The sequence below is a fragment of the Jaculus jaculus genome, chromosome 10, assembly GCF_020740685.1.
Source record: "Jaculus jaculus isolate mJacJac1 chromosome 10, mJacJac1.mat.Y.cur, whole genome shotgun sequence".
In the NCBI taxonomy this organism is placed as follows: domain Eukaryota; kingdom Metazoa; phylum Chordata; class Mammalia; order Rodentia; family Dipodidae; genus Jaculus; species Jaculus jaculus.
Window position 1 is genome coordinate 19,165,652 of NC_059111.1, and position 18,047 is coordinate 19,183,698.

Here is an 18,047-nt window from a genome sequence, read left to right on the forward strand (position 1 = left end):
ATCTACCTGTATTTTATTCCACTCAGCCTACTTGAATACTGCCATGTAGCAGGTTATACAATAAATACACAGAAATCAGTAGCCTTCATATATGCTAACAACAAACACACAGAGGATGAAATCAGAGAATCACTCCCATTCACAATTGCATCAAAAAAAATAAAGCACCTTGGAATAAACCTAACCAAGGAAGTAAAGAATTTCTACAATGAGAACTTTAAAACACTCAAGCGAGAAATTGCAGAAGACACTAGAAAGTGGAGAAACATCCCTTGTTCCTGGATTGGAAGAATCAATATTGTGAAAATGGCAATCTTACCTAAAGCAATCTACACATTTAATGCAATCCCTATCAAAATTCCAAAGGCATTCTTCATGGAAATAGAAAAAACAATCCAAAAATTCATTTGGAATCACAGAAAACCTCGAATATCTAAAATAATACTGAGCAACAAAAATAAGGCTGGTGGTATCTCCATACCTGATTTTAACCTATACTACAGAGCCATAGTAACAAAAACAGCGTGGTACTGGCACAAAAACAGACATGTAGATCAGTGGAACAGAATAGAGGACCCAGATGTAAGCCCAAGTATCTATAGCCACCTGATATTTGATAAAAATGCCAAAAATACTCATTGGAGAAAAGACAGCCTCTTCAGCAAATGGTGTTGGGAAAACTGGAAATATATCTGCAGAAGGATGAAAATAGATTCTTCTCTCTCGCCATGCACAAGAATTAAGTCCAAATGGATTAAAGACCTTAACATCAGACCGGAAACTCTGAAACTGCTAGAGGAAAAAGTAGGGGAAACCCTTCAACATATTGGTCTTGGCAAAGACTTTCTGAATACAACCCCAATTGCTCAGGCAATAAAACCACAGATTAATCACTGGGACCTCATGAGATTACAAAGATTTTGCACTGCAAAGGACACAGTGAAAAAAGCAAAGAGGCAACCTACAGAATGGGAGAAAATTCTTCGCCAGCTATATATCTGATAGAGGATTAATATCTAGGATATACAAAGAACTCAAAAAGTTAAATAATAAGGAATGAAACAAGACAATCAAAAAATGGGCTATGGAGCTAAATAGAGCATTCTCAAAGGAAGAAATACAAACGGCACTTAAGCATCTAAAAAACTGTTCTACGTCACTAGTCATCAGGGAAATGCAGATTAAAACTACATTGAGATTCCATCTCACTCCTGTCAGATTGGCCACCATCATGAAAACAAATGATCATAAATGTTGGCGGGGATGTGGAAAAAAAGGAACCCTTCTGCACTGCTGGTGGGAATGCAATCTGGTCCAGCCATTGTGGAAAACAGTGTGGAGGTTCCTAAAACAGCTAAAGATTGATCTACCATATGACCCAGTTATAGCACTCCTAGGCATATATCCAAAGGACTCATCTCATTTCCTTAGAAGTACGTGCTCAACCATGTTTATTCTGCTCAATTTATAATAGCTGGGAAATGGAACCAGCCTAGATGGCCCTCAACTAATGAGTGGATAATGAAGATGTGGCACATTTATACAATGGAGTTCTACTCAGCGGTAAAGAAAAATGAAGTTATGAAATTTGCAGAAAAATGGATGGACCTGGAAAGCATTATACTAAGTCAGGTAACCCAGGCCCAGAAAGCCAAGCGCCACATGTTCTCTCTCATATGTGGATCCTAGCTACAGATGACTGGGCTTCTGCGTGAGAAGGAAAATACTTAGTAGCAGAGGCCAGTAAGTTAAAAAGGAGACACAAAGGGTAGAGAAAGGAAGGGAGGAGGATACTTAATAGGTTGATATTGTATATATGTAATTACAATGATTGTAATGGGGAGGTAATATGATGGAGAATGGAATTTCAAATGGGAATTTCAAGTGGGGGTGGGGAGGGAGGGAATTACAATGGGATATATTTTATAATCATGGAAAATGTTATTAAAAATTAAAAAAAAAGAAAGTTTGGTAGTAGTAAGCTTTGAATGTCTATAAGTCTTGCCATTCTGCCCTTTGCTTTTTTACCACAGAAAGTATTTTTCCAAGGAATTTATAAAAATATTATAGAATCATAAAATATAAAAAGGTTGGTATTATTAAAGAAATACTCATTCAGTGGGCTGGAGAGATGGCTTACCAGTTAAGTGCTTGCCTGCAAAGCCAAAGAACCTCGGTTCGATTTCCCAGGAACCACGTAAACCAGATGCACAAGATGCATGTGCATGTGTCTGGAGTTTGCAATAGCTGGGAGCCCTGACACACCCATGTTCTCCCTCCCTCCCTCTCTCTCTGTTGCTCTCAAATAAATAAAAATAAAAAAAATTTTTTAAAAGAAATACTCATTTAAATGCTAAATGTCTTATACTTTGACAAAAGTTAAAAATAAAACAGTTATTTTAAAGATGTATTGAAATACAATAAAGTATACTCTACATATATATCACTTTTGTTTCATTTTGTTTCTGTTTCATCTCAGGCCGACTAGTAATTTAAATTTAATTTTTTTGTTTATTTTTATTTATTTATTTGAGAGTGACAGAGAGAAAAAGAGAGAGGGAATGGGCACACCAGGGCCTCCAGCCACTGCAAACAAACTCCAGATGCATGAACCCCCTTGTGCATCTGGCTAACGTGGGTCCTGGGGAAGCGAGCCTTGAACCAGGGTCCTTAGGCTGCAGAGAGGCAAGAACTTAACTACTAAGTCATCTCTCCAGCCCTTAAATTTTATTTATTTGAAAGAGAAAGAGACACAAAGAGACAAATGGGTGCGCCAGGGCCTCCAGCCACTGCAAGTGAATTCCAGACACATGCACCACCTTGTGCATCTGGTTTGTATGGGTCCTAGAGAATAGAACCAAGGTACTTTGGCTTTGCAGGCAAACACCTTAACCGCTAAGCCATCTCTCCAGCCCTGGCCAGTAATTTACTATGTAGTCTAGACTGACCTTGAACTTGTGATTCTCCTGTCTCAGCCTGCCAGCAACTAGTATTAAAGATTTGCAATACTGTGTCTGGCCTATAACACTTTTGATTCTACCTAATGCTACAATGTCACAAGCCAAACAGAAGCTTTCACTGTTACATAATCATTAATGAGAACACAAGTCTATCATTTAAGCAAAGTCATCTGGGATCATTTTAAGAAATCTCATAGTAGACACTTCATAAGGTTATATAGATAACAAATAAGCAAGAGGAAACAAATTCAACAACAGTCTTATAGAACTTCACTTAAGACCACAAAATACCGACTACAATTCCATTACATACCTATTAGAATGGGTGAAAGAAAAACTCGCAATGCCAAGTGCTGTCAAGTAGGTAGACCATTACTATACTGTTGGTGGGAAAGTAAATGGTAAAACCACTCTGGAAGACTGATGGTTTGTTTCCTTAAAAAAAGAGTTAGATTTATACTTACAGTATGTCCAGAAATACCATTCCCTGAAATGAACACTGAAGTGAAGCCAGTGAAAATGGTAAACAAAAGAACTCTGAAAATCCTCTCCTTCAAGGAAGTAAGAACACTGGCAAAATCAACTTTTTAGGGCCTCTGGAAAGTAGCCAAGATTTGCAGTGATCCTCAATAGGGAAGCATTTAATCAAGAAAAACAGCTGGATGTTGGCAAGAAAAACAGAATTTGTGGCATTTACGTTAGTACTATTACTATCCTTCTCTCCTTAGCTTTAACTGAAAAGCCAAGATTCCATAATGACTTTCTGAAGCATTCTAGATACCACTAGAATACATGAAGTTCTTCCAAAGCCCTATTACTCATAATTTAACCTGTCTGGTATTTCCTGAAAAATCTCCCACAAAGAATTATCTTTATCTGAATTGACTCAGATATCATTCACGGAAATTGGCTCTCCACACCCCTTACCACCAAGTAAGTTTGTCAAAAACAAAAAATTGTTTAGACACTCCAACTACCTAAAGTATTAGGATGAGGGAATAGTGAAAGCTATGAATGACAATTATAATGGGTATGAAAAGATATGAAATATTGCTAGGCACGTGGAAGGCCATGTACATAAAGATTATATATGCCTACAAATACAGCAAAGAACTTAGACTTGTGTTTGAACATAAGACTCTGTATTAGTAGAAAGTAAAAGGGAAAACAGAGTTGGCAACCACCTGACTGAAAGTTAAAGGGGTACACCGACAAATAAAACCTCAAAGAAATAATGTGAGAGCCTTAGTCCATCTAAATATTTAAATAAATTCCTTCTTTTCCCTCTCCCTCTTTGGCTCTCTCTACCTCTAACCTTCACTTCGTATCCCCCCAGCCTATCCTCTCCCAGCAATTCAGCTGCAACCTCCCAAGTAGTGGAATTACAGGTGTCCAGATCTACTCAATACTGTGCTGGAAATCAGGTAAATTGAAAGAGGGGAAAGAGGGAAGGGAAAAGCAAAGGGATGGAAAGAGAAGGAAAGGAAAAGGATCCTGATTAAGGAAATGAGAAAAATAAGAAACACTAATTCAGCAGAAGAAAATGGCACTGTAACCCTACACCAACTTAATCCCTTTTGATCACTGCAAGCCTTCTCTCTTGAAGAATAGTGATGAATTAAAGTAAAATAAATTCAATCAACAACCCACCTCCAGATCTACATGCATCTGGAGTTTGTTTGCACTGGCTGGTGGCCCTGGCGTGCCCATTCTCTCTCTCTCTCTCCCCCTCTCTCCCTCTCTCCCTCTCTCTCTCTCTCTCCCTTCCTCCCTCCCTCCCTCCCCCTCCCCCCCTCTCTCTCAAATAAATTATTTAATTAAAAAGTTTAAAAAAAAAGAATCAATGCAACAAAAAGTTGGTTCTTTAAAGCATTAATAAGATCCCCAAGGGCTGGAGGAATGGCTTAGCAGTTAAGGCATTTGCCTGCAAGGCCAAAGGACCCTGGTTCAATTTCCTAGGACCCATGTTAGATGCACAAGGGACATACGCATCTAAAGTTCATTTGCAGTGGCTAAAGGCCCTGGTATACCCACATTCATATTCTCTCTCTCCCTCTTTCTCTGTCAAATAAATAATAAATATTAAAAAATGGGCTGGAGAGTTGGCTTAGTGGTTAAGGTGTTTGCCTGCAAAGCCAAAGGATACTGGTTCAATTCTCTAGGACCCATGTAAGCCAGATGCACAAGGGGGTACATGCATCTGGAGATTGTTTGCAGTGGCTGGAGGCCCTGGCACACCCATTCTCTCTCTCTCTCTCTCTCTCTCTACCTCTTTCTCTCTCATAAATAAATAAGTAAATAAATAAATAAAATAATATCCAGCTGGGCGTGGTGGCGCACGCCTTTAATCCCAGCACTCAGGAGGCAGAGGTAGGAGGATTGCCATGAGTTCAAGGCCACCCTGAGATGACAGAGTTAATTCCAGGTCAGCCTGGACCAGACTGAGATCCTACCTCGAAAAAAAAAATCCCCAAATCTATAGGCTGACAGACAGAAGACACCAATAAAATTAGAAATAAAAAAGGACTATTACAATAGATATTAATGAAATTTCAAAAAATCATTAGGGCATACTAATTCCACTAAATTGGAAAATCAATTTATATACATAGGACCTCCACAAATTAAACCAAGAAAAAAAAAATTGATATATGACAAGCAGTGAAACTGAGGCAGTTATGAGTATTTCCCAACTCAAAAAAGTCAAGCCTATCTGGATTCACTGCTGATTGAATTCTACCACATTCCAAAGACCTAACCCCAATCTTCTCAAACTAGTTCATGAAACAGAAAAAGAAACACTACCAAAGTCCTTTTACCAGGAAAATACCAGCCAGCAATGTCTTCATATCAAAACTAGATAAAGACAACAATAAAAATAAAATAAAAATATTCACCAATCTGCCTGAATATAAATGCAAAACTTCTCAATAAAATATTTGCAAACAGAATACAAGAATACATCAAAAAGATCATCCATGGGGCTGGAGAGAGGGTTCAGCAGTTAAGATGCTTGTCTGCAAAGCTTAAGGTCCAGGGTTTAATTCCCTGTACCCATGTAAAGGTGGGGCATGTGTTTGGAATTCATTTGCAGTGAATAAAGGCCCTGGCATGCCCATTCTCTCTATATTTGTACCTCCCTCCCTCACCTCTCAGCAAATACATTTTTTTAAAATTATTTTAGAAAGAGACAACGAGAGGGACAGAGGGAGAGAGAGAAAATGGCATGCCAGAGCCTCAGCCACTACACTCGAACTTGAGACGCTTTTGTCACCTAGTGGGTATGTGCAACCTTGCGCTTGCCTCACCTTTGTTCATCTGGCTTACATGGGATCTGGAGAATCAAACATGGGTCCTCAGGCTTTGTAGGCAAGCATCTTATCCACTAAGTCATCTCTCCAGCCCATAAATAATTTTTTAAAGATGAAAAAAATCGGCCATGCTTGTGAATTAGAATATTGTAAAAATAGCTATCTTACCCAAATCAATTTATGGATTCAATCTTAAAATTCATTTGGTGGCCCAAAAGATTTCAGATAGCCAAAACAATCATGAAGGGAGGAAGGATACCTGATTTTAAGCTGTATTAAAAACCATAATTACTACAACAGCCTGGTCCAGACAAGGTAGACCAATGGAACAAAACATGTGCTAAAGAACTAAACAGAAGCTGGGCGTGATAAGGCACGCCTTTAATTCCAGCATTTGGGAGGTAGTGGTAGGAGAATCAACATGAGTTCGAGGCCACCCTGAGACTACATAGTGAATTCCAATTCATTCTGTGCTAGAGTGAGACCCTACCTCATAAAGCCATATATAAAAGAATTCTCAAAAGAAGAAATACAAATGGCTAATAAGTAATTTTAATAGTGTTCAACAACTTACCATCAGAAAAGTACAAATAAAAACTATGATGAGATTCCATTTCCCCCTTGTCAGGACAGCTTTCATCAAGAAAACAAATATTAACAAATGTTTAGAGTGAAAACTGGTGAAGGTTTATGGAAAGCAGTGTGGAAGTTTCTTAAAAAGCTAGACCTAGGGCTGGAGAGATAGCGTGCAGTTAAGGTGCTTGCCTACAAGGCCAAAAATCCCAGGTTTGATTCCTCAGGACCCATGTAAGCCAAATGCACAAGTGGTGCATGCGTCTAAAGTTCATTTGCAGTGGCTAGAGACCCTGGTGTGCCCATATGCCCATATTCTCTCTCTCTTTCTCTCTCTCTCTCAAATAAATAATTTTTTTTTCTTTTGGTTTATCAAGGTAGGGTCTCGCTCTAGCCCAGGCTGACCTGGAATTCACTATGTCTCAGGGTGGCCTTTAACTCATGGCTATCCTCCTATCTCTGCCTCTTAAGTGCTGGGATGAAAAGCATGCACCACCACACAGGCTAAAACAATTTTTTTTGTTATTTTTATTTATTTATTTGAGAGCGACAGAGAGAGAAAGAGGCAGATAGAGAGAGGGAGAGAGAAAATGGGCCCTGGTGCGACCATTTCCTCTCCCCCCCTGTCTGTTGCTCTCAAATAAATAAATTAAATAAACAAAATTAAAAAGCTAAACCTGGGCCAGGAGTGGTACATGCCTTTAATCCCAGCACTCAGGAGGCAGAGGTAGGAGGATCACTGTGAGTTCGAGGCCACCCTGAGACTACATAGTGAATTCCAGGTCAGCCTGGGCTAGAGTGAGACCCTGCCTCAGAAAAAAAAAAAGAAAGAAAGAAAAATCTGGGCATGGTGGTACACACCTTTAATCCCTGCACTAAGGAGGCAGACATAGGAGAATCACCATGAGTTCAAGGCTACCCTGAGACTGCACAGTGAATTCCAGGTCAACTTCAGCTAAAGGGAGACCCCTTCCTCAAAAAGCAAAAATAAATAAATAAATAAAGTAAAACATACCCATCATATGACCTAGATAGATACTTCCTGCCCAGGTGCTTGCTGAAGAAAAAGAAAAGCACATGTCTACACAGAGACTTGTACACAACTTTGTGTGTAATAGGCAAAACAAGCCCATACCACATCCATCTCAAACTCCCATAGTACAATCTTAATAGGGTCATCAAAATTAATCATAGCATGAATAGGGCATATGGAAACCTTTGTTAGATATATATATATAATTTTCAAAAGAGGGCAGAAGTAACCTGTAGAAGTAGATAATGTTGTACCCAGAAACCACAGGTTGTTAGTGGAAAATCTCAGTACCTCCCAGTGAGCTATTGTTCAGAGAAGCCCCTGAGCTCCCCAAAACAGTCTATTGCTAAGGCTCTGAGCTGTTCACCAGAACCAGATAAAGACACTATTGCTAAAGACACCACATGATTCAGTTGTAGAGCTCACAAAAATCCAACTGGAATAAAGCTGGAAGCCTCTTCCTTGCTGGTTAGTTATCACAGTGCAGGAAGGAGAGTAAGCAGGCTGCTGGGGGAGAAAAGTTATCGACTGTCTTAGCCAACAGCAAACTCTATGAGCTACACAACCAATTAGCCAGGTAAGACGTGCCCACTGGTAAACCTGTGACATGACTGTTATGAAGGTAACTGCTCTCTGATTAGATTTGAAACCCATTCCATGAGAGGGAATTCTTACCTGGTACTTAAAAAAACTGAGTAGGGAGGCCACAGGCCCAGGAGGAAAGCTGCTACTGTTGCTTATCTAAATGGTTATGTTGTGCCTATCAACTTGTCCTATAAATATTGATGTTTTGTCCACAGATTAGCGCTACCTTTGGCCAAAAAAGCTTTGCAATTGGTGATTACTGAGGAGACACAGTGCTGAGAGTAAGTGACTGGAGTGTTCTTTATCACTCCCTCCAAGGCTCAGAGAATATTGCAGAAGAGGGGATGAAAAGTAAAGTAAGAGCCACAGGGAGGGGAAGTGTGACATGAAACACTGCCTTCTGAACAGGACATGATCACTACATTCATGACCTCAAAGCTACTGTCATTATCTGCACAGTATGGTGGAGGGCAGGAGGCCCCCATTCCTACCTAAGGAATTGTTAAGAGTTAAGGGGTTTCAGGGTAGGGGAGACATTTTCTTCACTGGTTAAGGTGCATGTGCTCTGGTAAATAACTTCCTACTTCCTACACACACACACACACACACACACACACACACACACACACACACACAGTATTGAACTAGAAAACAAACAAGCTGGAAAGGAGTTTACTGAAAGGGAAAGGGAAAAAAGGAAAGGTCATGGGAGATGAATGTGATTAAATTACATTATATAGGCCAGGTGTGGTGGCACACATCTTTAATCCTGGCACTTGGGAGACAGGAGGACTGCTGTGAGTTTGAGGTCAGCCTGGGACCACAGAGAGAGTTGCAGATCAGCCTAAGCTACAGTGAGACCCTACCTTGAGAACTCCAAAAATAAATAAATATATACACACACACACACACACACACACACACACACACACACACACATATATATATATGTATATGTATATGTTAGTGTCACACTCTTCAATCTTACATGCTGCCTTTTCTGCTTTGCCTTTTTCCAGCTTTCCTTGGTCACTAACAATGTCTAAACTTGCAATTTTATTCCATCCTCTCACATCTACCACTTATTTTTTTTAAAGTTGTGTTTAAGAAAATTGTTGCTATACACTTACCTCAAGTACAGGTCCGGCTCCAAGAATAATCTGCTCTACTCCACTGGCAAATCCTTTTTGACTAAGGGCAGTAAGGTGGTGAATAAGAAAGTTTGTGCTTTGGGTCTTCCCAGAACCACTCTCTCCTGAAATCACAATGCACTGATTCTTTTTGTGCTGAAGCATAGCATGATAAGCTACATCAGCCACGGCATATATGTGGGGTTCAAGTTTTCCCAACTGGTGGTTATCATACATTTTGACATATTTGGGGTTATAAATAGGAAGAAATTTGAATGGGTTAATAACTATTAGAATACTGCCAACATAGGTATAAATTTTTTCATGCTTAAAGCGATTGCGCAGGTTTTCCAGGAGAGTTTTCTCATTCAAATCTGGTAAGCTACATAAATCATCAAAGTCTTTCTGTTGAGGCTGTGGAAGAAAACCTCGCTCCACCATGCGGCGGCGTTCTTCAGTTACCCGTAGCCATGACTGAAGGCTACCGTAATGGATTGACCCATCGAGGTTTTTTTCTCTCAGAAGAAAGCGATAGTCGTCTCCACTCAAGCGATTTTCCAAAGCCATTCGGGGCCACAACATCATTCGTTGAACTGGACAGTCTGTTGGATTGAGTATCCATTCTTCTCCACCAAATTCCTTTACCTCTGCTAAAACATAACATTTTGTTTTGTCTAGGTGAAGTCTGTTTATAAGAGAGTCAATCACCTCAGCAGCCGTGGAGTTTTTTCTGGCAGGAATTGGACAATAAATTGTTCCTTCTGAAATTGTCCCAGGGTATATACGTAATGTGTGCTCATTATCCTCAAAGCGTCGTCTTCCTCCATCACTTACATTCATATTGGATCTTGTCCCATCAGCATGAATAGTATGTTTTCAAGACTGTGAAAACCATTTTCGGGCAAAAGAACTGAAACGTAAAAGATATAAAACATTTAGAAGTCATATTACAAACTGCTTTCCAATGTTCAAAAAAATAAAATCTTAAGAAAAATATTCAGTACACCTTGTAGGAGACAAAATCAGAACTCTAAGAACAAGGATTGTGCCAAATGGGAGCATAAGCCTGCATTCTCAGCACTTGGGAAGTAAAGGCAAGGAAGAGCAAGAAGTCAAGGCCTGTTAGCCACACAGCGAATTTGAGGACTAAAAACCAAGTAATATTAAATTTTATTGTCCAAACCAGGGCAATCTTAAAACAGTAATGTGCCAAAAACATGTATTTCAATGTTTTGTTATTCAATAAAATCTAAAGAGTACAAAGTGAAGTTATTTTTCTCCAGCTATGTCTTTAAAGAATCTCACTAAAGATTGGATTAAGGGACAGAAAACTAACTGATTATTTTGCACTTTCTAAAAATATTCATTTTTATTTATTTGCAAGCAGAGAGAGAGAGTGACAGAATGAATGAATGAACAAACAAACGAACAAACAAACAAGGGTGCACCAGGGCCTCTAACAGCTGCAAACAAACTCCAGATACATGCTTCACTTTGTGCATCCAGGTTTGTATGGATACTGGGGAACAGAACCCTAGTCATTAGGTTTTGCAGGCAAGTCCCCTAACTGCTAAGCCATTTCTGTGTTTTTGTTTGTTTAATATTTTATTTTTATTTTATTTGAGAGAGATAGGGTGTGCCAGGGCCTGCAGCCCACTGCAAATGAACTCCAGATGCATGTGCCGCCTTGTGCATCTGGCTTACATGAGTCCTGGGGAATCAAACCTAAGTCCTTTGGCTTTGCAGGCAAATGCTTTAACCGCTAAGACATCTCTCCAGCCCTGTTTGTTTTTTTTTTTTGTTTTGTTTTTTGTTTTTTGTTTTTTTTTGAGGTAGACTCTCACTCTATCCCAGGCGAACCTGGAATTCACTATGTAGTCTCAGAGTGGCCTCAAACTCACAGCAATCCTCCTACCTCTACCTCCCAAGTGCTGGGATTAAAGACATGTGCCACCGTGCCTGGCCATCTTACAGTCTTTTCACAGTACCCACGTGAGCCAGATGCGCAAGGTGGCACATGTATCTAAAGTTTGTTTGCGGTGGCTGGAGGCTGTGGCATGCCCATTATATATCTGTGCCCCTTCCTCCCTCCCTCCCTCCCTCCCTCCCTCCCTCTCTCTCTCTCTCTCTCTCTTAAATAAATAAAATATTTACAAAAACAGTGAGATCTGTGGAGAAAAAAGTTAAAGTTATAACCAAGAAAAGAGAGAGAAACATGTTACACAGACAAGGAATTCTGAATTTCTACTCTCCCTCCATCCCTCAAAGTAAAAGAAGAATAGATTTGACAAGAGCAACTAAAAGATCATACCCTTAACTTCTGAAAAAGCTGTATAAGATTATACAAATAGGTCCCATTATAAATTTTATTTGCCCTTCCGTTTGTCTTTCAAAGCTACTATTCTTCTAACTATTTTTTTTTTTTTTTTTTTTTTTTTGATATAGGGTTTCACTCTAGCCCAGGCTGACCTGGAATTCACTATGTAGTCTCTGGGTGGTCTCAAACTCATGGCAATCCTCCTACCTCTGCCTCCCAAGTGCTGGGATTAAAGACCCTCCTAATCTTATTCCATTCTTCACATCCTTCCAAACTTCTCAACTCCAAAAGACTTCTAAAAGGATGATCTCAATTTTCACATTTCACCAAAATAATAACTACTTCCTTCAGGTGATTATCTCAAAATGAATTCCTGTTTCAACTCATCTCTACCCAGTTGTTCCTGTCTACAGAAAAAATATATGTCATATCTTTCCAAGACTAACAAAAGCTATTTTTATCATCTTCATTAGTAATATATTCCATTAATAAGCACTCTCATAGGGGTGGAGGGATGGCTTAGCAGTTAAGGCATGTGCCTGAAAAGCCAAAGGACTCAGGTTCAATTCCCCAAAACCCATACAAAGCCAGATGTACAAGGTGGAACATGTGTCTGGAGCTTATTAGCACTGGCTAGAGGCCCTGGTATGCCCATTCTCACTCCCAAATAAATGAATAAAATATATTTTTTAAAGCATTCAAGGTTGGAAAAATGGCTTAGCAGTTAAGGCATTTGCCTGTGAAGCCAAAGGACACAGGTTTGATTCTGCAGGATCCACATAAGCCAGACGCATAAAAGGGGTACATGCATCTGGAGTTTGTTTGCAATGGAGGCCCTGGCACACTCATTCTCTTTCTGTCTGTCTCTTCTATCTATCTCCCTCCCTCCCTCCCTCTCCCTCTCTCTCTCTGCTTGCAAAAAAATAAATAAAAGCACTCAGCCTGGGATAAAGATAAGCCTAGGCTAGTATGATTTTAAAATTTTATTGACTTTTTGTTTGGGTTTTTCAAGGTAGGATCTCACTCTGGCCCATGCTGACCTGGAATTCACTATGTAGTCTCAGGGTGGGCTCTAACTCACAGCAATCCTCCTAACTCTGCCTCCTGAGTGCTGGAATTAAAGGCATGTGACACCACGCCGGCTAAATTTTAGTGACTTTTAACATTAAACAGTAACTGTTCAGTTTTTCCCATTTATCTCAGAAATGTGTTTCTTTTTTAAAATATTGTTTTAGAGAAACAGAGAAAGAGTGAGTGACAGAGAAGGAAAAAGAGAAAGAACAAACAGACACAGCAGAGCCTCCTGTTGCTGCAAATGAATTCAGATGCACGTGTCACTTTGTGCATCTTTCTCTATGTGGGTACTTGTGAATCAAACCTGGGCCTTCAGGCTTTATAAACAAGTGTCTTTAACTGCTGAGCCATCTCTCCAACAAAGAAGTATTTTTTCTTTTTGTTTCATTTTGTGTTTTGAGGTAGGATACTGCTCTAGCTCAGGCAAACCTGGAACTCACTATGTAGTCTTAGGATGGCCTTGAACTCATGGTGATCCTCCTACCTCTGCCTCCCAAGTGCTGGAATTTAAAGGCGTACACCACCACGCCCAGCATTTTCTCGTAAAATTATTTTAGTTAACAAGGAGGTTGTGTTATTTGATAATAGTGTGGAAATACGTTTAGCTAACAGGTTCTTAGTTGTAAAGCTATGTTTTGTGCTCCTGAATCCCTAAGTACATAGCTTCATGCAAGCTATGGCCTCTAGCTGCAGTGAGCAGCAAAGCTATGCTTTATAGCCACCAGAGAGGATGTGCTCTGTGCTACTCGCAGAGATACACTAAACAACTATGATTCAATTCCTAAAGCTGTGTACCATATGAGAGACTAAAAACTAAGCTGAGAGTCCTATATTGTCTCATGATTTTCAGCAAGGAACGCTTAAATTATACCTCAAATATTTTACCTGCCAGTTTCCAACAACAGCTCTACTCAGTGCATTGTTTTCTGGTTCCTTTATGAAACATAAACAAGTTGGGCTGAGATGGCTTAGCGGTTAAGGCGCTTGCCTGCAAAGCCAAAGGACCTTGGTTCAATTCCCCAGTACCCAGGTAAGCCAGACGCACAAGGTGGTGCATGCATCTGCAGTTCATCTGCAGTGGCTGGAAGCCCTGGTACACGCATTCTCTCTCAGTCACCCTGCCTCTTACCCTCTCTCAAATAAATAAAAATATTTTTAAATTTTTTGTTTATTTTTATTTATTTATTTGAGAGTGACAGAGAGGAGGAGATAGAGAGTGAGGGAGAGAATGGGCACGTCAGGGCTTCCAGCCACTGCAAACAAACTCCAGATGCATGCGCCCCCTTGTGCATCTGGCTAACATGGGTCCTGGGGAATCGAGCCTTGAACGGGTCCTTAGGCTTCACAGGCAAGCACTTAACCACTAAGCCCTCTCTCCAGCCCAAATATTTTTTTTTAAGTTGGGCTGGAGAAAGATGGCTTAGTGGTTAAGGCATTTGCCTGCAAAGCCAAAGGACCTTGGTTCAATTCCCCAGGAGCCATGTAAGCCAGATGTACAAGGTGACACATGCATCTGGAGTTTGTTTGCAGTGGCTAGAGGTCCTGGCACAAGCGCGCGTGCATGCGCGTGCGCACACATTCCCCCCTCCACCCCCCTCTCTCTCTCTGCCTTTTTCCCTCTCTTGTTCTCTCAAATAAATAAATTTTTCAAAGTTTATTTTTATTTAGTCCCACTTATGTCAATCTGGTTTTCTTTTCTGTTACTGTTTTTATCAGCCACTACTTTGTGTTTGGAGAAAAAGTTTACTTAAAACGACAACCTAAGCCAGGTGTGGTGGCACATGCCTTTAATCCCAGCACTCGGCAGGCAGAGATAGAAGGATTGCTGTGAGTTCAAGGCCACCCTGAGACTACATAGTGAGTTCAGGTCAGCCTGAGCTAGAGTGAGACCCTACCTTGGAAAAAAAAAAAAAGACTACAACCTACAAATCCATCTTTTTGTTTTGTTTTGTTTTTGTTTTTCAAGGGTGGCCGCGAACTCATAGCAATTCTCCTATGTCTACCTCCCAAGTGCTGGAATTCATCCTTTTGGTTTTTTTTGAGGCAAGTTCTCTCTCTCTAACCCAGACGGACCTGGAATTCACCATGTAGTCTCAGGGTGGCCTCAAACTCATAGTGATCCTCTTACCTCTCCTGGGATTAAAGGCGTGCGTCACTACACCCAGCCTACAAATCCATCTTAATGGCAAGCCAGCCCTTCAACAAATTGTTTAATAATTTTTTACTTGAAATTCCCAAGAATGAGCATCTATCAAAATTACCTGGAGAATTTATGTGCTGTGGTATGGTGTGTAGTGTTTGCATGCATGTCTACAAATACACAAGCCCTGTGCCCACATGTGCAGAAGCCAGAGGAGAATGGCAGGTGGCCCCCTATGTCACTCATTCTTGCGTTTCCTTCAGACAGAGCCTCTCAGTACATCCAGAGCTGCCACGTTCGGTGAGACTAACCTGCAAGCCCCAGCAACTCTACAGTCTCTGCTCCTCACAGGACTGTGATTACAAGCATGTGTGGCCATGCCCACCATGAGTGGGTGGGTGTGTTTCACATGTGTGCTGGGGATGGAACTGAGTGGCTCAAACCCTCTTAGGTCCTCATGCCTGTGCAGCAAGCCCCTTTACCCACTGAGCCATCTCCCCAGGCCCTGGACAACTTTTAAAGAAATATATATTTCAGGGCTGGAAATGTTAGAGTGCACAAAACCCCCAGTTTGATTCCCAGTATGGCATAAACTGGGCATGTTGGCACATACCTGAAATCCCAGAGCTAAAGAGGTAAAGGCAAGAGTGTCAGAATTTCAAGGTCATACTCAGCCACATAGTAAGTTCCAAACCAACCTGAGCTACAATGAGACCCTGTCTCAAACACTCTTAACACACATACACACATACACACACACAGAGAGAGTAACAGTTCTGAGTTAGGAAAATTCTAAGCTGGTCCAAAAAATACTATTTAGCAATCGTTATGCTCCTAAGTATCAGGGAAACCACTTTCTACTCTCTTACTTTTCATCCCATATAGCAAGTAACTGGTAGTGTCTTTTTATAAACAGTCACTCGCTACCACATAGCTGCCAAATCCAAACCCAAGGCCTGCAGCATGCTCGGCAGGCTCTCTACCACAAGCCGCGCTCCCACCTCTTGAGTCTACACAGTAGCACAGCACACATTTTGTCTATTTTCTACAACAGCATTTGACTAAAGAAGCCAATTTCTCATACATGAAACTGTCCTCACCTAACCATTATTTCTCTTGAAAGGTTTTTTCTGACCTCTTTTTCCTTTTAATTAATTTATTTATTTGCAAAAAGAGAGAGAAAGAATGGGTGCACCAGAGTCTCCAACCACTGCAAACAAAGTCCAGATGCATGTGCCACTGTGCATCTGGCTTTACCTGAGTACTGGAGAATCAAACTCAGGTCTGTTAGGTTTTGCAGGCAAGAGCTTTAACTACTGAGCCATTGCTCCTGCCCCTTCTCCTCTTTTTTCTTAAGGCAGGGTCCCACTACATATCCCAAGCTCGTTTTGACCTCACAATCCTCCTGCTCCAGCCTTCTGAATGCTAGGATTTCAAGTGTGGGCCATCACATAAGCCAGATGTGCAAGGTGGTGCATGTGTCTAGAGGTCATTTACAGTGGCTAGAGGCCCTGGTTCATCCACTATCTCTATCTGCCTGCCACTCTTTCTTCCTCTTTCTCTCTCAAAATAAGTAAATACCCTTAGCAAATCTGACCAAAAGAAAGAGAGAAGAGACACAAATTAATAAAATCAGAGATGGACAGGGTAACATCACAAGAGATTCCAGAGAAATTCAAAAAATCATAGGGACATACGATAAAAGCATATATTCCATAAAGTATGAAAATCTGAAAGAAATGGATGCTTTCCTTGATCTATATGACCTACCTAAAATAATCAAAATGAGATTAATCACTTAAATAGACCTATAACAAACATGGAGATCCGAACAGTTATCAATAATCTCCCAACTAAAAAAAGCCCAGGCCCGGATGGATTCACTGCTGAATTTTACCAGACTTTTAAGGAAGAGCTAACACCATTGCTTCTTAAGCTTTTCCAGGAAATAGAAAAAGAAGGAATTCTACCAAACTCCTTCTATGAGGCCAGCATCACCCTGATACCAAAACCAGGCAAAGATAGAACAAAAAAAGAAAATTACAGACCAATCTCCCTCATGAAAATAGATGCAAAAATTCTCAACAAAATATTGGCAAACAGAGTACAAGAGTATATCAAAAAGATCATTCACCCTGACCAAGTAGGCTTTATCCCAGAGATGCAGGGATGGTTCAACATACGCAAATCTATAAATGTAATACATTACATAAACGGGTTGAAGGACAAAAATCACATGATCATCTCATTAGACGCAGAGAAAGCATTTGACAAAATCCACCATCCCTTCATGATAAAAGTCCTACAGAGACTGGGAATAGAAGGAACATATCTCAATATAATAAAGGCTATTTATGACAAGCCTACAGCCAACATATTACTAAATGGGGAAAAACTGGAAGCTTTCCCACTAAAATCAGGAACAAGACAAGGGTGTCCACTGTCCCCACTTTTATTTAATATAGTTTTGGAAGTCTTAGCCACAGCAATAAGGCAAGAGACACACATAAAAGGGATACAAATTGGAAAGGAAGAAATCAAGTTATCATTATTTGCAGATGACATGATTCTATACATAAAGGACCCTAGAGACTCTACTAGCAAGCTGTTAGAGCTGATCAAAACCTACAGCAATGTAGCAGGATACAAAATAAATACACAGAAATCAGTAGCCTTCATATATGCTAACAACAAACACACAGAGGATGAAATCAGAGAATCACTCCCATTCAAAATTGCATCAAAAAAAATAAAATACCTTGGAATAAACCTAACCAAGGAAGTAAAGAATCTATACAATGAGAACTTTAAAACACTCAAGCGAGAAATTGCAGAAGACACTAGAAAGTGGAGAAACATCCCTTGTTCCTGGATTGGAAGAATCAATATTGTGAAAAGGGCAATCTTACCTAAAGCACATTTAA

General features: G+C 40.3%; 1 protein-coding gene across 9 annotated transcripts in view; it reads right to left on the reverse strand.

Moving 5' to 3' along the window:
- Positions 1 to 18,047, reverse strand: part of Myo9a (myosin IXA) — a 231,482-nt gene that overhangs the window by 174,756 nt on the left and 38,679 nt on the right. For all 9 annotated transcript variants that reach the window (XM_045160720.1, XM_045160723.1, XM_045160724.1 and 6 more), the window contains exon 2: positions 9,593 to 10,502. In XM_045160720.1, coding sequence (XP_045016655.1) covers positions 9,593 to 10,432 — 840 coding nt within the window. In that variant the 5' untranslated portion in view covers positions 10,433 to 10,502. The remainder of the gene's footprint in view (positions 1 to 9,592; positions 10,503 to 18,047) is intronic.